Source organism: Heterodontus francisci, chromosome 20 (assembly GCF_036365525.1).
Source record: "Heterodontus francisci isolate sHetFra1 chromosome 20, sHetFra1.hap1, whole genome shotgun sequence".
Classification (NCBI taxonomy): domain Eukaryota; kingdom Metazoa; phylum Chordata; class Chondrichthyes; order Heterodontiformes; family Heterodontidae; genus Heterodontus; species Heterodontus francisci.
This window is the reverse complement of record NC_090390.1, coordinates 51317915-51341267: the sequence shown is the minus strand read 5'-3', so window position 1 is coordinate 51341267 and position 23353 is coordinate 51317915. Positions and strand designations below refer to the sequence as shown.

The 23353-nt window shown below is 41.8% G+C and overlaps 2 protein-coding genes across 3 annotated transcripts in view; one reads left to right on the top strand and one right to left on the bottom strand.

The window, feature by feature from the left end:
* Positions 1-23353, top strand: part of dock1 (dedicator of cytokinesis 1) — a 744225-nt gene that overhangs the window by 287936 nt on the left and 432936 nt on the right. For both annotated transcript variants that reach the window (XM_068052738.1, XM_068052739.1), the window contains exon 27: positions 4476-4571. In XM_068052738.1, the coding sequence (XP_067908839.1) occupies positions 4476-4571 (96 nt within the window). The remainder of the gene's footprint in view (positions 1-4475; positions 4572-23353) is intronic.
* LOC137380622 (inhibitory synaptic factor 2A) overlaps positions 23043-23353 on the bottom strand; it is a 48477-nt gene continuing 48166 nt past the window's right edge. The window contains exon 3 of the mRNA XM_068052740.1: positions 23043-23232. Within this exon, the coding sequence (XP_067908841.1) occupies positions 23043-23232 (190 nt within the window). The remainder of the gene's footprint in view (positions 23233-23353) is intronic.

Here is a 23353-nt window from a genome sequence, read left to right as displayed (position 1 = left end):
CCTCATATCTTCACTACTGGGCTTTTGTGAGAATGGCAAATGTCCTTGCACAGATACAAACAATGTTGCAGCTCATTGAGTCATGCCACTAGCTGAACTATCTGGTGACCCAGCGGTTTTCATGCCATTGACAATGACTCCAAGGTGGCTGGAATAATATGCCAAGTCTCTGTATGCTAATTAATAATGGACCCTCCTTGGCTGCAATCATACCTGGCACAAAGAAAAATGGTTGTGGTTTTCCAAGTATTGTGGTTTTCCAGTCATAGACTAGGGCATTGTTGCAGGAGTTTCTCAAGGATGTGTTCTCTGCTAACTATTTTCAGCTGTTTCGTTAATGACCTGCCCTCCATCAAAGCGTCACAGGTAGAGCTGTTTGCCAATGATTCTAATGTGTTCACCTTCAATCACAACTCTTGTAATAATGAAGCAAAGCACACCAGCTTCTCTTTTCTCCCCCCGCACGTTTAGTTGTTCTCAGGATTTCACTACATCCTCTTGTCAAGAAATAAATCTGTGACCCAGCATGTAGCTTTTTTTTTGTTGTCACGGTAGCCAAAGGTCACCGGATAATGACAATTGCACATGTGCATGGTGCTGACTCGAGCAATGCCTCTGTTTGATATATTCTTCTATGGAATGATAAAAATAGGCATTAAAAAAAAACTTGCCTCTGTGACGCACCTTGTAAATTTTCCTTTTAAAGGTGCTATAAAAATGCAAGTTATTGTATTTGAAGTTTGAAATTCATTCAAAGAACAAGACAGGCCATACAAATGACTCGTAATTTTATTTTTAAAATAATAATCAGTATGTCACTATTTCACCACCAATAGAGCTCTCCATTTCAGATGAAAAGGATGGAAAATCAGGCAGACCAAACTAGCTCCTGGTGGGTACTTCAGGCTGTGTGCTTTGGTGAAGCCCTGGGAGCAGGCTGTTCAATTGGAGCTGTTAGGAGTGCTTCCATTTTTTGGGTAAACTTTGAAGATTTGTGTTTTAAAACTGAAAAGATTCCACAGATGCTGGAACTTTGTATTATTTTTAAGGGAGGTCACCGGAAGGTTTTTGGACTGAGCTTGAAAACAAACAATTACTGGAAGGCACCTAACTGCAGATAATTTAGATTTAGAGATACAGCACTGAAACAGGCCCTTCGGCCCACCGAGTCTGTGCCGACCATCAACCACCCATTTATACTAATCCTACAGTAATCCCATATTCCTACCACATCCCCACCTATCCCTATACTTCCCTATCAATAACCTATACTAGGGACAATTTATAATGGCCAATTTACCCATCAACCTGCAAGTCTTTGGCATGTGGGAGGAAACCGGAGCACCTGGAGGAAACCCACGCAGACACAGGGAGAACTTGCAAACTCCACACAGGCAGCATAATCACGCAGCAGAAGTTGTTTTTGACTTGGGGGAAGATGCTTGAATCATAGAACCATAGAAAAATTACAACACAGAAGGAGGCCATTCAGCCCATCGTGTCTGCGCCCGCCAAAAAACTAACTGCTCAATCTAATCCCACCTTCCAACACCTTGCAGGTTACAACACTTCAGGTGCATATTCAGGTAACTTTTAAATGCGTTGAGCTTTTCTGCCTCCTCCACTGTTCCTGGCAGTAGATTCCAGACACCCATCACCCTCTGGATGAAAAGGTTTCTCCTCATGTCCCCTCTAATCCTTCTACCAATCACCTTAAATCTGCGCTCCCTGGTAATTGACCTCTTCGCTGGGGGAAACATGTCCTTCCTGTCTACTTTATCTAGGCCCCTCATAATTTTGTACACCTCAATTAAGTCACCCCTCAGCCTCCTCTGTTCTAAGAAAAACAACCCGAGCTGATCCAGTCTTTCCTCATAGCAGCAACTTTCAAGCCCTGGCAACATTTAGGGCGGCACAGTGGCGCAGTGGTTAGCGCCGCAGCCTCACAGCTCCAGGGACCCGGGTTCGATTCTGGGTACTGCCTGTGTGGAGTTTGCAAGTTCTCCCTGTGTCTGCGTGGGTTTTCTCCGGGTGCTCCGGTTTCCTCCCACAAGCCAAAAGACTTGCAGGTTGGTAGGTAAATTGGCCATTATAAATTGTCACTAGTATAGGTAGGTGGTAGGGAAATACAGGGGCAGGTGGGGATGTTTGGTAGGAATATGGGATTAGTGTAGGATTAGTATAAATGGGTGGTTGATGGTCGTCACAGACTCGGTGGGCCGAAGGGCCTGTTTCAGTGCTGTATCTCTAATCTAATCTAATCTAACATTCTTGTAAATCTCCTCTGTACTCTCGCCAGAGCAATTATATCCTTTCTGTAATGTGATGACCAGAACTGTACGCAACACTCCAGCCGTGGCCTAATCAACGTTTTATACAGTTCCTGCTTTTGTATTCTATACCTCGGCCAATAAAGGAAAGCATTCTATATGCCTTCTTCACCACTATCTATCTATCTGTCCTGCCGCCTTCAGGGACCCGTGGATATGCACTCCAAGGTCTCTCACTTCTTCTACCCGTTTATTGTGTATTCCCTTGCTATGTTTGACCTCCCCAAATGCATTATCTCACACTTCTCAGGATTGAATTCCATTTGCCACTTTTCCACCCACTCAACCAAACCATTGATATAAATCTGGAGTCTACAGCTATCCCCTTCACTATCACCTACATGGCCAGTTTTTGTGTCATCAGCAGATTTCCCAATCATGTCTCCCACATTTAAGTCCAAATCATTAATATATACCACAAACAGCAAGGGACCCAACACTGAGCTCTGTGGAACGCCACTGGAAATCGCTTTCCATTCGCAAAAACATCTGTCGACTACTACCCTTTGTTTCCTGTCACTGAGCCAATTTTGGATCCAACCTGCTACATTCCCCTGTATCCTGGGCTTTCATTTTAATGACCAGTCTGCCATGTGGGACCTTGTCGAATGCCTTACTAAAATCCATGTAGACCACATCCACTGCAGTACCCTCATCACACTTCCTCAAAAAACTCAATAAAGTTAGTAAGACATGACCTACCCTTAACAAATCCATGCTGACGATCCCTGATCAATCTGTGCCTTTCTAAGTGGCAGTTTATCCTGTCCATCAGAATTGATTCTAAGAATTTACCCACCGCCAAGGTCAGACTGGCCTATCCCTTTTTAAACAGTGGTATAACGTTTGCAGACCTCCAATCCTCTGGCACCTCGCTCCTATCCAGTGAGGATTTGAAGATGATCCTCAGTTCATCTGCTATTTCCTTCCTGGCTTCCTTTAACAACCTGGGATGCCATCCATCCGGCCAGGTGATTTATCCACTTTCAAGGATGTCAGACCCTCCAGTACTTACTCTCTCATTAAGCTTATTATATCTAATATTTCACACACTTTTACTACAATGTCTGCATCATCCCTCTCCTTTGTGTAGACAGAGACAAAACCCTCATTAAGAACCCTGCCCACATCTTCTGCATCCATGCATAACTTCCCTTGTACATCTCTGATGGGCCCTACCCTTTTCTTAGTTATCCTCTTGCTCTTAATGTACTGATAAAACATCTTCGGGCTTTCCTTGATTTTCCCTGCCAATAGTTTTTCATGCCCTCTCATTGCTTTACTAATTTCCTTTTTTACTTTACCCCTGCACTTCCTATACTCTTCTGGGCTTTCTAAAGTATTAACTTTTTTGTGATTGTCATAAGCTTTCTTTTTCTGCTTTAACTTACCCTGTTAGCTTCTAGATAACTAGGGGGCTCTAGATTTGGCCGTACCACCCTTTATCTTTGTGGGGACATGCCTACACTGTGCCTGTAGAATCTCACTTTTTATTGCCTCCCACTGGTTTGCCACTGATTTTCCTTCAAGTAGCTGTATCCAATCCACTTTCACCAGATCACCTTTCAGTTTCAGACTTGTTTTATGATAAACTGAGAATTTTGTTGTTTGTTAAAGAAACCTGGTTGCTTTATTCTGAGATAAAAATAGAGTCTTTGATTGACCGTATCGGTAAGTGGGAAAAAATTTAAATATATGTTGTGACCCGTGGAGAAGTGGAACTAGAATAAACAGTGCACTGCTCCCGCCTCAGTCGTAACAGAGCAAATAAATAGCTTATATTGACAAATGGTGTGCCCCATTTGTAATTATATTTCAGCATTTCTGGATCTTTTCAATTGTGCTTTCAAAATGACTCCCAAAAATGCCCTTTTTTGTATATTTAACATCTCTCTTGATATGATTTGCTGTTGACTGTAAAAGTAGCAATTGATTAAAAACATTTCGCGAAAGTCTGATTAATAACAACCCCTGCATTTTATCCCGCAAACTTTACTTTTGACTTTGTTCATTCTGTTGTTTTGAACTTGAGAGTAGTTGTAATTGATTTTCTTAGAATGAAAATGTATTTTAATGGTAAACATCAATACTTTGTTTCATTCATTGTCATTAGTAACAGCCTCCATTTGTTGATTTCTAACCTAGGGTCCAACTCAGCGACATGTTCAGATAATTATGGAGAAGTTACTGAGAACTGTAAACAGGACAGTCATCTCCATGGGACGTGATTCTGATCTAATCGTAAGTTCCTGTGAAAATTAATGCTTGAATCCATATCAGAACTGCTTGTAACTAGCTTAAGTCAGTGAGGGCTGGATTGAATAATTGATGGAGTGTAAAATAGTTGAAACATTGATCTAAATTTGTTAAAACAAAAGTCAGTCAGTATTTTGTCTTAACCCAATGGCTTGCCTTTAGGGCATGAAAATGCCAAGCATTTAGTCCACACTCTGACATAAACAAATGTTTGTATTTCAGTGGCAAAGCTATTCAGCTGTAAGGAGTAACTTCATTATTATAAGACTCACTCTATATAATCAGAACATAAATTTAATTCCTGCTTGCCCTCTGGATGACTCATTGGTTCTGCGGGGGCTGTCTTTCCTGCCTGCGGCCCCCCCCACTTTAGGGCAGTGCACCTGAGGCTCTGATGGCCCCCCAGACTGCGAACAGGAAGCTGCCTCCATTAAGCTGGCGGCCTCTGCATATAGCCAGGTTTGAGGGGGTGGGGGGGGGTGCGGTTGGCGGGGAGAGCTCTGCTGCCGGCAAAATGCCTGCGGGCCCTATAAATCTCCACTAATTGGGTCCTTAAGCATGCAAATTGGCTGCCCGCTTCTGTTCAGCAGTCAGCTGATCTGTGTCCCTGACCTGCCTTTGGAAAACCTCCCAGGCGGCGGGAATGTATTGGGGAGCTATCCTGACGCAGCTCCCTCCTATTTTCCTAGCCCCTCCCCCTGCATCCTCCTTGGGGATGGGAAAATTCAGTCCTTCGTTTCTGAGTAGTTTACCATGTCTATTTTGTTTAACTTAACCTTTAAACATTTTCATTTTTTCTGAGCCTCCAATCTCCTGAGCATTTTGGATGTGTGAATACCATTGAAGCTAGTTTCACCAGATCTAGTCTAGAACAAGATCTAGTAATTGGATCCTGCAATCCCATTTTTAAAGCAGCCACCAAAGGATCCAATATGGTGGGTGTTGCATGCCCGTCCTGCACCAGAAGTGTGCCACCCACCATATTAGATTGGGTACGTACCCCTAAAGACGCCCAGCTCACGTGTGGATGTATTGAAAAGCCTTATCATAATAAAATAGACGATTCTGTGCTAGATCTAGGACCCTTTTGTGTAATTTGTCTGCCCCAGTGCCTGACTTGTCATGAGATAAACTTGCTCAACAAATCATGTGCTGACGATCAGCAAGGATCCTGCAGGAGCGTGATTTAAACAGCTGATTTCCTCTATACAGGTTTGTTGTTTTTTTGCCTTGCTAGTCTGCAGGTCAATGTCTGGGCTATTTCATGGTTGCCCTAATTTTTACTCCACGGGGTTGTTGCAGGTTGTGACAGGTGACATCTCCCAGTTCACTATAAACTGCTGCATCGTGGAGGTGACTGAGGCTGTCTATTCCAAGGGGCAGCTGCGTCATCTTCTGATGGACCAGCAAAGCAGGGTGAAAGAGAGCTAGGCTTCTCAAGAATTGCAGGCTTCAGGGAGTCACACACTGCAGTCATATTGTTCTTTGTGCTGTCTACCTTCAGCCTGGAATTCTCAACAGAAAAGGATACTGCTCCCTCGAAATCCAGATTGTTCATAATCATAGGCACTGCAAGTTTAGGCCAATCCTCTACCCCACCTCTCCATAATTCACTTCAGCCGCAAGCTCTGATATTTCCTCAAAGAACTTGAAACAGGTTTGTCAGATGTGATCACCTCCTCCTCTAGAAAATCTAGATCTGCTGTGCCTTTTTTTAAAATCACAGTATTTACGATAGAAAATTTAATTTGACTCCTGTTTGCTGCAGAAATAAAAGATCAAAATCTAAAAATTTTATTCCAAATGGTTAGTCCCTGAACATAGCTGGATTTTGGACAATTGCCTTGGATCTCGCACCATGCCAAACAATGTATCCTATAATACCATATATGTGTTGTCATGGTCCTGTAGTTTTTTTTTCGGGAATATGCTGTGTACCTTTAAGGCTTGCAAAGGATCAGTACTGCTTTAGAACCAGCAGGCCTCCGGAGTTACCGAGAAGGTGCATTTTCGTTGCCTTGAATACAGCCATTCGGAGACTGCGATTCAAAGGGTGCATTCTCGGTACCAGAGATACAGCCACTGGGATTGAGTATCATGCAATACATTTGTTACAGTTCAATTTTGAAATGGCTTTTTAGTTGAAGACAGTCTGTTCTAACAGACAACACAGACAGCAACCTGGTGTTAGCACCTGAAAAAAGAGCTCTAAGCCATTTAAACTGAAGGACAGTGGCGCATCGGTTAGCACCGCATCCTCACAGCTCCAGCTACCTGGGTTTGATTCTGGGTACTGCCTGTGCGGAGTTTGCAAGTTCTCCCTGTGACCGCGTGGGTTTCCGCCGGGTGCTCCGGTTTCCTCCCACAGCCAAAGACTTGCAGGTTGATAGGTAAATTGGCCATTGTAAATTGCCCCTAGTGTAGGTAGGTGGTAGGAGAATGGTGGCGATATGGTAGGTAATATGGGATTAATGTAGGATTAGTATGAATGAGTGGTTGTTGGTCGGCACAGACTCGGTGGGCCGAAGGGCCTGTTTCAGTGCTGTATCTTTCTATGACTCTAATTATTATCTCAAATTCTAAAAAAAGTCAAACCAAAACGGAGGTCTCTGATAATTTGAACTGAAGGAAGGGAAGTTAGACTGACAATCTTTTATCCCATAAAACTCGAAAGTCAGATTGATTCTATTGAAAGTGTTCGCAAGTTGTTAATTGTTGAAATCCATCGCTGAAGAAGGAAGCATCACTTACTGCTGAAGTTAGACAACGGACTGTTCTACTGTGGCAGAACCTTTTTCCCCATCGGACGGCTGTGAGGACTTAAAGCAACATTGGACTATAAATTTCCAAGGATTCGAATTTTTTCTATTTTAAGTGTTGTTTATATCTTCATAGTGTTTAAGAATTTTGTTTTTTTAATTAAACAGTTAATTAGTTGGTTTAAAGACACCTGGTTTGGTTAGCCTCATTTGGGGGTTAATAGATAGTACAATTTGGCTGGGTCTTGAATTGGGAAAGTTTAAAAATATGTTAGGCAATCTGTGGAAGGACAGGATTGAATTATCAGTGCGTTTCTCCCACCATAATTAGAATTGTATATTTTGATTGGGGGCTTTACCTGTGGAGCGGTCGGTCGTAACAGTGTTCTGAGCTTTACTGAGGAGCAGTGATTCCCTTTAGGTTTTATATTTTGTTGCTGACTCTCTAATGTTTTCATATTCAGAATAGTAGGCAAAAGTTTTGAGGCGTCAATGTGAAGAATAACTGAAATGCCTTATCAGATGATTGTTGCATTTTTTTTTTGTAATGCTGATGATTGTGAAGAAATTGTGTTTTGGAGTAAGCATGCTCAGAAATTCAGTATATGCTTGGTGGATAACAATAACTCTATTCAAAACTGGGAGAAAACTTGTATAAAGCTACCATTTGGTAGGTGATTTGGTAATGGTCTCATAAAAGGTTACATAGTTAAGAAAATGGAATGAATTAGAGCCAACTGCAATTTGATTTAAGATTGTTCCGATATCCTTTGGTATATTATCCTGCTATTCTCAATCTAGGGCTATTGCAGGAAATTTTAAATAAATCCGAAATCGGAAGCTTCTATAACAGAGGAAGAGGATGCATCACAGCAGAAAGAAGGAGATGAGAACAATTATGCCAGAATGCTTTGGCTGATAATGTCAGGCTTAATTAAGATGAGAATAAAATCATATTGTGGGATAGTTGGATAGTTATATAGTTTTCTACCGTGCATTCAAATCCCTCACCTATCCTGAGAGCCAATTAGATATATCTAAGTTCCCCAAGAGGTACCTGTCTACTTAACTCTGTTGTTTTCAAAAATACGGCATTTGTTGTATTAGAAACTGTGCCCATTCTTCAAGATTTTGTGTACCATGACCATAGTCTGTCTGATTTTGTCATTGGGTGACTGTTTCAATTTTGCTGCACTTGAGAGAAGATCTTGGTAACATTTTAGAGGTATTTAGTGTTTTTACCATTGCCTTTTAGAGCAAAATGGAAATTGCCCAGATTTTGTGGTAATACATTTGGAGTGAGGTTGGTATTAAAAAGCTCATTTTTAGCCTTTCAATGTGCGTGCCATTATTTGTCATCAATTAATTTTCATATCTTGACAAATAAGGGAGTCAAAGGGTATCTGGTGTAGGCAGGAAAGTGGATTTGAGTCCACAAACAGATCAACCATGGTCTTATAGAATGGCGGAGCAGGCTCGAGGGGCTGAATAGCCTACCCCTGCTCCTACTTTGTATGTTTGTATAATTTTATTACCACAGAGGTGGCTATGTGACCTATTCCTTTGGTCATTTGGAATTTTTTCTATTCCAATTTCAAGTTAGATGTTATTTTGTTTCTCAAATTTGACCCGCATCAGTTTTTAGAAAAGATGAAAACTGCTTGTACTTAGGTAATGCTTTTAATCTATTTTGTCCAGTGTTATTGTGGAAGCTGTCTTTTAAAATTCAGTCATTGTTTCTATTGATTTTAATAGTCAGAGCCCTGAATCATCCCAGTACAATATTGTGAAGTTTTAAAAAATAAAAACAAAGTGCTGGAAATACTCAGCAGGTCTGGCAGCAGGTCTGTGGAGAGAGAAGCAGAGTTAATGTTTCAGGTCACTGACCTTTCATCAGAACTGAGTTTTTTGTTTTCTTCTGATGACAGGCTTAATATGCAATTTGCAATATATCTTTACTTTATAATTAGTTCAGTTTGTGTTTGACTGAAGATTGCATTTTGAATCTAAGGGTGTCAGCAATCAAATAGAAAAATAATTGTGTACTGGCTGCTATTTTCCAGCATATAAAATAGGTTCAGTTTGAAATGAAAAGTAGTTGAACATATATGAGTAAGGCAGAATAGTTAGAGTTTCTTTAGAATTTGCCATTCGTTCCTTCTTTTGACAACCTCTAACTATGGCAGTCGGGAATTTCAGACGAAGCAAAAAACGCAACATATATTTAGAAGCTAATTATCAAAGATTGTGTTAATTCTTAGAATTGTGTTATTTTATCTGCTTGAAATTGTTTAAAAAAAGTTCTACTGAAAATATTTAAATTTCATCCTTGGTCCTCAATGGGAACACTTGTCTCTGAGTCAGGATGTTGTGGATTCAAGCCCCACTCCAGGATTTGAGTACATAATCTAAGCTTAACTCAAAAAAAAAGTAATTCTTTAGTTGTAAGGTGACTTGGAATATTCCAGGAATGTGAAAGGTGCCATATGAAGACAAGATCTTTCTTTTCTTAAATGTAATATATCACTGATAACTGGTTATCCAGATGTACGTATTTGGCCACATTTTCAAGATAAGACGAAGTACTTGACAAAAAGGATTGCTTTTGAAATGCAGTTACCATTCTTGGGGTATATGACAGCCAGTTTGCACAGAGCAAGGTTCCATAAAGCAGCATCGAATGAATGACCAGATAATCTGTTTTTTGATCATGTTGATGGAGGGAAAATTTTGGTCAGGATACCAGACCTTTGTATATAAGGTTGCTTACACTCTAGTGATTTTGGATTTTTGCATTTTACAGGGAAATTTTATAGTAGACTTATTTGTTACATTCACTTACATTTACTTACATTCTGTGGTGAAGCAATTTACATGTGAGTGAGTTAGAGAGTCCGATCAATATTGTGCCCGTGTTTTGTGAAGTAGGGTTCATAATAGGGTTTAATAGGATGTTAACTCTATTGTCTGCATCCTAACTTGCACCAGGTCCCGTTCACCCATTGCCCCTGTGCTTGCTGACCTACATCGGGTCGCGTTTAAACAGCACCTTGATTTTAAAATTCGTATCCTTGTTTTTAAATCTCTCCATATCCTCGCCCATCCCTATCTCTGTAACCTCCTCCAGCCCTAAAATGCTGTTCGATATCTGCAAGACTTCAATTATGGCCTCTTGCGCACCCCCGATTCTAGTTGCTCCACTATTGGGAGCTGAGTCTTCAGCTGTCAAGATCCTATTTCTGGAATTCCCTTCCTAAAACTGTCCACCATTCCACCTTTCTTTTCTCCTTTAAGACGTCCCTTAAAGCGCTACCTTTTTGATCTGCCATAATATTTCTTAATGAGGCTCACTATCAAATTTTGTTAGCGACACGAGATAATGTGTTCTTGTAAGGGTAGGCGGTGGCGTAGTGGTATTATCACTGGACTAGTAACCCAGAGACCCAGGGTATTTCTCTGGGGACATGGGTTCGAATCCCACCACAGCAGAAGGTGGAATTTGAATTTAATTAATAAATCTGGAATTAAAAGCCAGTCTAATGATGGCCATGAAACTGTTGTCGATTGTTGTAAAAACCCATCTGTTTCGCTAATGTCCTTGAGGGAAGGAAATCTGCTGTCCTTACCTGGTCTGGCCTACATGTGACTCCAGACCCACAGCAATGTGGTGAACTCTTACATGCCTTCTGAAATGGCCTAGCAAGCCACTCAGTTGTACCTAACCGCTACAAAGTCAATAAAAAGGAATGAAACCAGACGGACCACCCGGCATCGACCTAAGCACTGGAAACGACAATGGCAAACCCAGCCCTGTCGACCCTGCAAAGTCCTCCTTACTAACATCTGGGGGCTTGTGCCAAAGTTGGGAGAGCTGTCCCACAGACTAGTCAAGCAACAGCCTGACATAGTCATACTCACGGAATCACACCTTACAGACAATCTCCCAGACACTGCCATCACCGTCCCCGGGTATGTCCTGTCCCACCGGCAGGACAGACCCAGCAGAGGTGGTGGCACAGTGGTATACAGTAGGGAGGGAGTTGCCCTGGGAGTCCTCAATATCGACTGCAGACCCCATGAGGTTTCATGGCATCAGATCAAACATGGGCAAGGTAACCTCCTACTGATTACCACCGACTGTCCTCCCTCAGCTGATGACTCAGTACTCCACCATGTTGAATACCACTTGGAGGAAGCACTGATGGTGGCAAGGGCACAAAATGTACTCTGGGTGGGGGACGTCAATGTCCATCACCAAGAGTGGCTCGGTAGCACCACTACTGACCGAGCTGGCCGAATCCTAAAGGACATATCTGCTAGACTGGGTCTGCGGCAGGTGGTGGGGGAACCAACACGAGGGAAAAACATACCTGACCACGTCCTAACCAATCTGCCTGCTGCAGATGCTTCTGTCCACGACAGTATTGGTAGGAGTGACCACCGCACAGTCCTTGTGGAGACGAAGTCCCGCCTTCACATTGAGGATACCCTCCATCGTGTTGTGTGGCACTACCACCGTGCTAAATGGGATAGATTTCGAACAGATCTAGCAATGCAAAACTGGGCATCCATGAGGCACTGTGGGCCATCAGCAGCAGCAGAATTGTACTCAACCACAATCTGTAACCTCATGGCCTGGCATATCCCCCACTCTACCATTACTATCAAGCCAGGAAACCAACCCTGGCTCAATGAAGAGTGCAGGAGGGCATGCCAGGAGCAGCACCAGGCATACCTCAAAATGAGGTGTCAACTTAGTGAAGTTACAAGCCAGGACTACTTGCATGCCAAACTGCGTAAGCAGCATGCGATAGACCGAGCTAAGCGATCCCATAACCAACGGATCAGATCTAAGCTCTGCAGTCCTTCCACATCCAGCCGTGAATGGTGGTGGACAATTAAACAACTAACTGGAGGAGGTGGCTCCACAAATATCCTCATCTTCAATGATGGGGGAGCCCAGCACATCAGTGCGAAAGATAAGGCTGAAGCATTTGTAACAATCTTCAGCCAGAAGTGCCAAGTTGATATTCCATCTCGGCCGATAATCCATCTCGGCCTCCTCCTGAAGTCCTCAGTATCACAGATGCCAGACTTCAGCCAATTCGATTCACTCCGCGTGATATCAAGAAATGACTGAAGGCACTGGATACTGCAAAAGCTATGGGCCCTGACAATATTCTGGCAATAGTACTGAAGACCTGTGCTGCAGAACTTGCTGCGCCCCTAACCAAGCTATTCCAGTACAGCTGCAACACTGGCATCTACCCTGCAATGTGGAAAATTGCCCAGGTATGTCCTGTACACAAAAAGCAGGACAAGTGCAACCCGGCCAATTACCACCCCATCAGCCTACTCTCAATCATCAGTAAAGTGATGGAAGGTGTCATCAACAGTGCCATCAAGCGGCACTTGCTTAGCAATAACCTGCTCAGTGATGCTCAGTTTGGGTTCCGCCAGGGCCACTCAGCTCCTGACCTCATTACAGCCTTGGTTCAAACATGGACAAAAGAGCTGAACTCAAGAGGGGTGAGGTGAGAGTGATTGCCCTTGACATCAAGGCAGCATTTGACCGAGTATGGCATCAAGGAACCCTAGCAAAAGTGAGGTCAATGGGAATGGGGGAAAACCCTCTGCTGGTTGGACTCATACCTAGCGCAAAGGAAGATGGTTGTGGTTGTTGGAGGTCAATCACCTGAGCTCCAGGACATCACTGCAGGAGTTCCTCAGGGTAGTGTCCTGGGCCCAACCATCTTCAGCTGCTTCATCAATGACCTTCCTTCAATCATAAGGTCAGAAGTGGGGATGTTCGCTGATGATTGCACAATGTTCAGCACCATTCGTGACTCCTTAGATACTGAAGCAGTCCGTGTAGAAATGCAGCAAGACCTGGACAATATCCAGGCTTGGGCTGATAAGTGGCAAGTAACATTTGCGCCACACAAGTGCCAGGCAATGACCATCTCCAACAAGAGAGAATCTAACCATCTCCCCTTGACATTCAATGGCATTACCATCGCTGAATCCCGCACTATCAACATCCTCGGGGCTGCCATTGACCAGAAACTGAACTGGAGTAGCCATATAAATACCGTGGCTACAAGAGCAAGTCAGAGGCTAAGAATTCTGAGGTGAGTAACTCACTTCCTGACTCCCCAAAGCCTGTCCACCATCTACAAGGCACAAGTCAGGAGTGTGATGGAATACTCTCCACTTGCCTGGATGGGTGCAGCTCCAACAACACTCAAGAAGCTCAACACCATCCAGGACAAAGCAGCCCGCTTGATTGGCACCCAATCTACAAACATTCACTCTCTCCACCACCGATGCACAATGGCAGCAGTGTGTACCATCTACAAGATGCACTGCAGCAATGCACCAAGGCTCCTTAGACAGCACCTTCCAAACCCGCGACCTCTACCAACTAGAAGGACAAGGGCAGCAAATGCATGTGAACGCCACCACCTGCAAGTTCTCCTCCAAGTCACACACCATCCTGACTTGGAACTATATGCCGTTTCTTGCAACTAAGCCCAAATATATCCTCATCAGGTATCCACACACACACATGCACTTGTCAGGAAGGATTACTGGAAAGATGGTCAGGAGAAAACTCATTGCTGTTTTTTTTTAAAATCTCCTGTTTTGTTCCACAACTCTGGGGCCTGTTGTAATGTCACATGGCACCCTGAATTGAGTTGAGCTAATTCAACATTGATGAGAGATCAAACTTGGGAAATCACTAGTTTGCATAACAGTTTAATTCCCCATTGAGGTGTTTGGATGATTCTCACTTGCTAAAAGGAAACAATGGGCTCTGCTGATGTTGGAGAGGAAGATTGAGTTGAAAAGCCAGAAACTAATGGTATGTATCCTTACCTGAAAAAAGATTTAGCAAAAGTTCCATTTTCATAAAGTGCGCTGTCAATGTCTAAGACCCAGTCAATTCGTTTTACGTATTTTCTGCATCAAAATTTCATTGCAAGAAAACTATGGTTTCTGCTGTATTTTGAATTTCAAATACCAATGAGCGCTTGTATGCCAGTTATGTAGAGGCACGGGAGATTAACTTTTACAATAATACTTTTCTGTAATTTAATAAGGTCACAAGCATATTTTGTATATAAATTTTCGTTTTACATTTTTATAGAAGTGACTGAAAGGTGACCCCAAATTTGTGGCTTTGATTGACGACTGGTTTGTTCACCATTTCTGTGTGTATGATTTTGGTACACAGCATTCAATAAATTCTGGAAGTCACAAGCAGAAAAATGGACTAATGGGAGATCTGCAGACTTGTTAACAATGACCTAATTCTGTTGACTAAAATTTATTTTAATGAAGTATATTTAGTTTTGCAACTAACATGTCCAATCTGTTAAGAATTCAGGTGTCATAGTAATACATCTGCCTATTTAAAAGAGAAGTCATTATTAGCAAAGTAATTCCTGCTAATCGTATTTCATAAGGCCATCTAAATTTGAAATTAAAGATGCACTTCCTTGATTGCTGGTATAGAAGAGCAATGCAACAGTGTACATTACGATTATGTGAATGCAAGGGGCTATATGTCCCATGTGGTATTTTTGTGATGCAGTGACATACTTCTGTGTGAGCTGCATCTTTAAATAACAGAATTAGATGTTTTTATTTCAGTGGTGCTTTAGTGACAGAAGTTGGCTTCGAAAAGACTGATTTTGTTTAAGTTTTCGACAAATTGTAATTCTATGCCTCTGTTGTCGAAAATAACATTGGATTATTTTTACAGAAACTTTAGGAATAGGAATAAGCCATTCACACTGCCGGGTCTGCTCCACCATTCAGTTAGATCGTGGCTGATCATCTCAACTCCACGTTCCTGCCATTCCTCTGTAGGTGAGGCAGTGGCGTTGTGGTAATGTCACTGGACTAGTAATCCAGAGGCCTAGGCTAATGCTCTGGGGACATGGGTTCAAATCTCACCACGGCAGATTTGAATTCAGTCAATAAATCTGGAATTAAAGGCTAGTCTAATGGTGTCCATGAAACCATTGTCGATTGTTGAAAAAATCCATCAGGTTCACTGCCATCCTTATCTGGTCTGGCCTACCCAGTGATGTGGTTGACTCGTAAATGCCCTCTGAAATGTCCTAGCAAGCCATTCAGTTGTATCAAACCGCTACAAAGTCTAAGAAAAGAAATTAAACCGGATAGACCACCTGGCATTGACTGAGGCATTGGAAATGACAACGGCAAACCCAGCCCTGTCGACCCTGCAAAGTCCTCCTTACTAACTTGTGCCAAAATTGGGAGAGCTGTCCCACACATTAGTTAAACAACAGTCATAGTCATACTCACGGAATCATACCTTACAGACAGGTCATACACACCAGAGATGGCGGTGCGTCCTATACAGTCAGGTGGAAGTTGGCCTGGAAGTCCCCAACATTGACACTGGACCCCATGAAGTCTCATGGGATCAGGTCAGACGTGGGCAAGGAAACTTTTTGCTGGTTACCATCTACCCCCCGCCCCCGCTCCCTTGGCTGATGAATCAGTGCTTCTCCATGTTGTACACCAGTTCGACGAAGCACTGAGGGTAGCAAGGGCACAGAATGTACTCAATGTATTCAATATCCATCGCCAACTGTGGCTTGGTAGCACTACAACGACCGAGCTGGCTGAGTCCTAAAGGACATAGCTGCTAGACTGGATCTGTGACAGTTGGGGAGGGAAAAACCTACTTGACCTCGTCCTCACCAATCTACCTGTTGCAGATGCCTCTGTCGATGACAGTATTGGTAGGAGTGAGTGCTGCACAGTCCTTGTGGAAACAAAGTCCCGTCTTCATATTAAGGATACCCACCATCGTGTTGTGTGGCACTAACACCATGCTGTGTGGGATAGATTTCGAACAGATCTAGCAACTCAAAATTGGGCATCCATGACGTGCTGTGGGCCGTCAGCAACAGCAGAATTGTATTCAACCACAATAGGTGACCTCATGGCCCGGCATATCCACCACTCTACCGTTACCATCAAGTCGGGGGACCAACCCTAGTTCAATGAAGAGTGCAGGAGGGCATGTCAGGAGCAGCACCAGGCATACCTAAAAATGAGGTGTCAACCTGGTGAAGTTACAACACAGGATTACTTGCATGCCAAATAGCGGAAGCACCATATGATAGGCAGTGCTAACTGATTCCACAACCAACAGATCAGATCTAAGCTCTGCAGTCCTCCCACATCCAGTCGAGAATGGTGGTGGACAATTAAGCAACTAATAGGTGGAGGAGGAGGCTCCACAAATATCCCAGTCCTCAATGACAGGGGAGCCCAGCACATCAGTTCCAAAGCCAAGGCTGAAGAATATGCATCAATCTTCGCCTAGAAGTGCTGAGTGGATGATCCACCTCGGCCTCCTCCTGAGGTCCCCAGCATGAAGATGCCAGTCTTCAGCCAATCCAATTCACTCTGCGTGATATCAAGAAACGGCTGAAGGCACCGGATATTGCAAAGGTTAGGCCCTGACAACATTCTGGCAGTAGTACTGAAGACTTGTCTGGCAGAACTAGCCGCACCTCTAGCCAAGCTGTTCTAGTGCAGCTACAACACTGGCATCTACCCAACAATGTGGAAAATTGCCCAAGTGTGTCCTGTGCACAAAAAGCAGGATAAATCCAACCCGGCCAATTACCACCCTTTCAATCTACTCCCAATCATTAGCAAAGTGATGGAAGAGGTCGCCTACCATGCTAGCAAGCAGCACTTGCTCAGCAATAGCCTGTTCACTGACACTCAGTTTAGTTTCTGCCAGGGCCACTCAGCTCCTGACCTCATTACAGCCTTAGTCCAAACATGGACAAAAGAGCTGAACTCCAGAGGTGAGGTGAGAGTGAGTGCCCTTGACATCTAAGCGTGATTTGACCGAGTATGACACCAAGGATCTCGAGCAAAACTGGAGTCAATGGGAAACGGGAAAAACTCACTGCTGATTGGAGTCATACCTAGCACAAAGGAAGATGGTTGTGGTTGTTGGAGGTCAATCATCTCAGTCCCAGGACATCACTGCAGGCTAGTGTCGTAGGCCCAACCATCTTCAGCTACTTCATCAATGACCTTCCCTCCATCATAAGGTCAGAAGTGGGGATGTTCGCTGCTGATTGCAAAATGTTCAGCATCATTCGCAACTCAGCATTGCAGAATCGTTACAGCGCTGAAGGAGGCCATTTGGCCCATCGTATTCGCACTGGCTCTCTGAAAGAGCAATTCCCTCAGTTCCGTTCCCCCGCCTTCTACCCATCAACCTGCACATTTTTCCTTTTCATATAACTGTCTAATTCCCTTTTGAATGCTTCAATTGAACCTGCCTGCACCCATGTTCGCAGGCAGTGCATGCCAGACCTTAACCACTCACAGCGTGAAAATGTTTTTCCTCATGTCACTTTTGCTTCTCTTAGCAAATAGTTTAAATCTGTGCCCTCTCTTTCATGAGTGGGAACAGTTTCCCTCTACCTCTGTCCAAACGCCTCATGATTTTGAATACCTCTATCAAAGCACCTCTCAGCTTTCTCATCTCCAACAAAAACAGTCATAACTTCTCCAATCTAGCTTCATAACTGAAGTTCCTCACTCCCAGACTCCTCAGCCGCTGAAGCAGCCCGTGTCCAGATGCAGCAAGGCCTGGACAACATCATTAATGGCAAGTAACATTCATGCCACACAAGTGCCTGGCAATGATCATCTCAAACAAGAGAGAATCTAACCATCTCCCCTTGATGTTCATGGCATTACCATTGCTGAATCCCCCACTATCAACATCCTGGGGATTACCATTGACCAGAAACTGAACTGGACCAGCCACATAAGTACAAGAGCAGGTCGGAGGCTCGGAATTCTGCGGCAAGTGACTCACCTGTCTTCCCCAATGCCTGTCCAAGGCACAAATCAGGAGTGTGTTAGAATATTCTGCACTTGCCTGGATGGGTGCAGCTCCAACAACACCTTCAATATTCACTCCCTCACCACTGAAGCAGTGTGTACTATCTACAAGATGCACTGCAGCAACTCACCAATGCTTCTTCCACAGCACCTTCCAAACCCACAGACTCTACCACCTAGAAGGACAAGGGCAGCAGATGCCTGGGAACACCACCACCTGCAAGTTTCCCTCCAAGCCGCACATCATCCTGATTTGGAACTATATCGCCGTTCCTTCACTGTCGCTGGGACAAAATCCTGGAACTCCCTTCCTAACAGCACTGTTGGTGTACCTACACTCTATGGACTGCAGCGGTTCAAAAAGACAGCTCACCACCACCTTCACAAGGGCAATTAGGGATGGCAATAAATGCTGGCCTAGCCAGTGACACCCACATCCCACAAACGAATATTAAAAAAAATCCCTTGATACCCTTGTCTAACATAAATCTATCAGTCTTCAAATGTCCCAGCTTCCACGGCCTTTGGGGGGGGTGGGTGGTGGGTGTTGGAAGGGGCGAGGGAGCAGTTGCAAATTTCTGCTACCATTTGTATGAAGTGGTGCATCCTGATTTTGCTCTTAAATGGCTCTAATTTGAAGATTGCATCTCCTTGGGCGACCCCTATACTGGTTCTCCTGTGTGGAATTCTGCATTGCTGCATTCTAAATAAATGTTAAGAAATAGAATACCTGTTACTGAAAATTTAAATGGAATGAATACGCAAAAAATACAGTGCACCGATGAAGCTCCAAATTCGTAATTGCTGCCTGTCTGTTTAGGCACATGAGAGAGAAAAAGAGTCACTTGGCAGTAAGAACAGAGAATGAATGATGCACAAAATAGAGTGAATGAAACATTGAGAGTTGCTGTGAGCAAGAGCAAAGGAGTACAGCAGCTCTGTGTTGAGATACTGTCAGCAATGAGGAATACAGTATGGCACAACGTAATGTGCTTCTTGTGTGTGCTTGTGTATACGTATGAAGGCTTGAACACGTGTGTATTATATGTCTGCATGCTTGTTTCTCAGTGTTCATTACTGAGATGCTGGTTAATCCATTGCTTGAAGCCGCAGGTAGTATTGTTGCATGGATTAGAAATTTGTTAAGAGTTTCCAGATTGCTGCTACCAATGGTGCTTTTGGTTCCTACCTAGAACCTCTATCTTGTCTGGTGAGTGGAGTTAAAGATTCTTGTCACTTATCACCCTGATAGTGACTTATCCATCCAGAAATTGTTGAACATTGGTTTGTTTGTTAGGAACTAATAATTATATTGCTTGGCCCATAGACAACACTGATCCTGTTAGAGCAGGAACATGGTAAAAATTAGAAATTACACTCCAGGTCTCTATCCATGAACAATACCTCAGAAATTCTCCATTCAAAAAAAGAAATAGAGTGACAATTAAGTCAACCAATTATTAAAACAACAAAGAAAATATCACAGCAGTTAGTTAAAAATTTAACTGGTTGCAGTGAAATCTGAGATGCTGTAACTGCTTGAACTTTGCTTTTCTATTCTGTGACATCCAGTGGAATTTGCATTTTATTGTAATAAAGCTATTACTGCTGCACCCTACCTGTCTGCATATAGGATTAGTACAAGTGACATAAGAGTACACAAAACTTATTCCTAATTATTTTCTTCTAATATAGTAGTTTCCCCTCCATCCCACCCCAGAGCATTTTTCTGACACATCTTCTGGACATGAACATTAAAGTGGGTACACACTTATTTTTACAGCCTGTTTGTAATGCTCCACAGCAATATAACTTGTCAGTAGTTCTGTGAAAAAAGTTTCTTTTGTTGAATATGAAAATCTCAACTGTCTAGTTAAATCAAAAGAATCCAAAATATAATTGACTAAATATCTTGAATTTTAACAAGGAAACTTTTTGGAGCCAGGCTAATTATTTGCCTGCTTTACACTGAGGATCCACCAAATCTTTTCATTTTTACAGAGGCTCCTTAATTGAATGTTCCAGGTCTGTGAGCACTACTGTGTTGAGCCAAAGTGTGCTTTAAATCCTTCAAACATCTAAGTTGTCAAAGCTACATTTTTTTTCCCATTTAGGTCTCTTGCCTTGTTCTGAACATGTACTGAAAAGCTGCACCCATCTAATCATTATTTAAGTATCCATGGTGCAAGAAATCCAGATGATTGTAGCAATATGGTACAGACTATTTACTGATCTTGGCATGAAACAATATATAAAGGATTTTGTTAGTAATTGAAAGGAAAAATAACATGCGTGTTATAAGAAAACACAATTGTGACATTTTCCATGAAAATACAATTTGTGTAACTATCTACAATAAAACAGATTATTTCTGTCACGCCAAAGTGCTTGTGCAGGAGATCCATTTCCTGTAGTCTGTTCTTCTCAACTCTCCGTATGTTCTTTCCTCCTAGGCATTTTTATCCTCACAGACCGTCCCCATACTACCCCTCAATTATTGTGTCTTCTGGCTATGTTTGTACTGCTTTGATAAGTCTCTTTCCTGTATTTCAATATGTTCCCTTTCCTAGTCTTTCTCTCTCCAATATCTGCCTGCTACTAAAAGAATTGGGGGGAAGGGTGGGGTGATGCAGGGAGATTGCAATATAGAAAGACCAAAAAATGCAAAATCTTGGAAGCAATATAGGTGGAAAACATGAAGAATGAAGGGAGTGAGATCTGTAATGAAGATGTAGAATAGAACATTGTTTTTTCAAATGACATTTTGTAATACATCCTTTCTCTTTACAAATTGCCCATTTAGTGGAAAATTCCATCCTTTTTCACAAATTCTTGGGATACTGCACAGAACAAGATCATGTTTTGAATGCCCTTCTTATTGGATAAATATAAGTGGACAGTTTGTTTCTTCGGAGAGTAATGGAAAATATACTTGATTTCCTTTTTACAACTGGTTGCTTATCATGGTAGAAGATTTCCTCTGTTTTTGCTATAAATGGCAAACAGGAAATCCCTGTCCCCATATGAATGTACAGAGCAATAGCCTTCAATTTTACAGCAGCATGAGATAAGTCATACTCTGCGACGGTGATTGGACAGCTTTAAAAACAAATATAATCAGCTAAATATTACAGTAGCTTAAAAATTAAAGTTATTTAGAGATTTAGTTACACAAAAGTGAAAATGGAAGGTGGTTTAAAATTACGTACTGATCTTTGAGGAGAAATGACATCACCCTGAAGGTAGACCCTTTTTCCGATGATTGTTCAATTCAAATGTTTGGTTTGCTCCATTGTACAACATAATTTTGATTTTCAAAATAATCATTTTTGATATACATATATTTTTTATGGAATCTATGATTTTTATAATGCTAAAAACTTACTATAAACTAAAATATATTGGTTTCAAGAACTATTTAAACTTGATTTACAAATTAAAGCAATATTGAAGTTTAGTAAAATTAGTTGCATTTATTTTAATAGTTTACAAAGATTAAATGGTAAAATAATTTCCCAGCAAGATTACACCAAATATGAAAGTGATTTATTTATTCAGTGTCCACAGTTAAACAATTTCATATATATATACTGTTTTATATAAGCTTGTTGCATTACTTTAGCTTAATATTTGACTTCAAGTGACTCTTTAAACCTTTACAAGAAAATGAATTATTTTTGTAGTGCAAAGTACTTATTATGTGAAATTTAATGTGTACATATAACAAATGCCATTTCACGCGTTCTGTGAAGGTTTCTTTGTGACATTTAGTTTTGTAATGAAACTCATACCCTGTGCAATTAAATCATTATTTTCTGTATTTTTCTACAACTTCCAATAATGTACTTTACATTATGCACAGATTTTTCAAAAGAAACTTGTACAGTGGCCATTAATAATTCTTCTCTCCCCTTCCCCTTAGAAAAAAACAAAATACGTGCACTTGTGGTCGATATTTCCAATCAACCTAGTTTTCAAGTACCAGTGGATTAAAATTTTCCTAATGGAGAAAAATATACCCTGTGCTCAGAGCTATCAACTGGAAATGATTAAAGATATGTCACTGCTTGTACATTTAGGTTTTGTTCACATTTTTCATATGAACACTGCATAATACATATTTGGGAAAGCATTGTGCAGTGTTACTGTTAAATGTGACTCTGTTTTATAAGAAGATTTACAGAGTTATCAGTCGGCAGGTAAAACCTTATGACAAGCATCACGGACATTTATCATCGGACGTGCCTATTTGAAGAATTGTGCTTTTTCCTCCCTAACCTGCAATGTGCTTGAAAATGTTAATTTCATGATCTTAACTTAAGGTTCTTGAACTAAACAAAAATGAAAATCCTTATAGAAGTATAGCCTTTTCTATTTCTTTGCTTCATCATTTAATGGATGAAGGCATCAGAATATCTTGCTTATTAGCAAAGTGTGAAATGACAGTTTGACATTAGCAGGCCAAATCATAGCATTTGGAGGATTAATAAAAATAGTGTTTGAATACATCCATTTAAATTATTACTTTGCTCTCTGTCCATGACCTGTAAATAAAAAAAAAAGTATGTTATTTCATGCCCGCGCGTGGTAGTGATTTATTATAACTAAAATCTTTTGAAATGGATGATTTGAACTGAATGCTGCCTTGTGCATATAATGACTTGACGGCTGATTTTAAACTCTTGGTAATTGAGTATTCAGCTCAACTCCAAAACCAGTCAAAAAGGGGTCACTTCAATTGAATGAAATTGACATTTAGAAACTTTAATAGGTTTAGTTAAAGAAACCATAGTTTCCATTTCCCATGCTTTTTTGATTCAGTCTTGCTAGGTTTTTGCTTTTGGTAGGCAGACGAACAGAATTCTTGTGAGTAAGGCAGGGTTGAAACCTGAGTTTCTTCAATAGGATGTAGTTTTCTCATAACAGGCTGAAACTTGTCCTCTTGTTGCTTGAAGTCCAGTTCAACGCTAGGAAGTAAGAATAAATGTAGTTTTAAATTAATTAAGGGGAGACTACACTGTCGTTAATCATACATCCTAACAAGTTGCAAACACCATTAGGTCAGTCTGAATGTAAAATGCTCTCGCA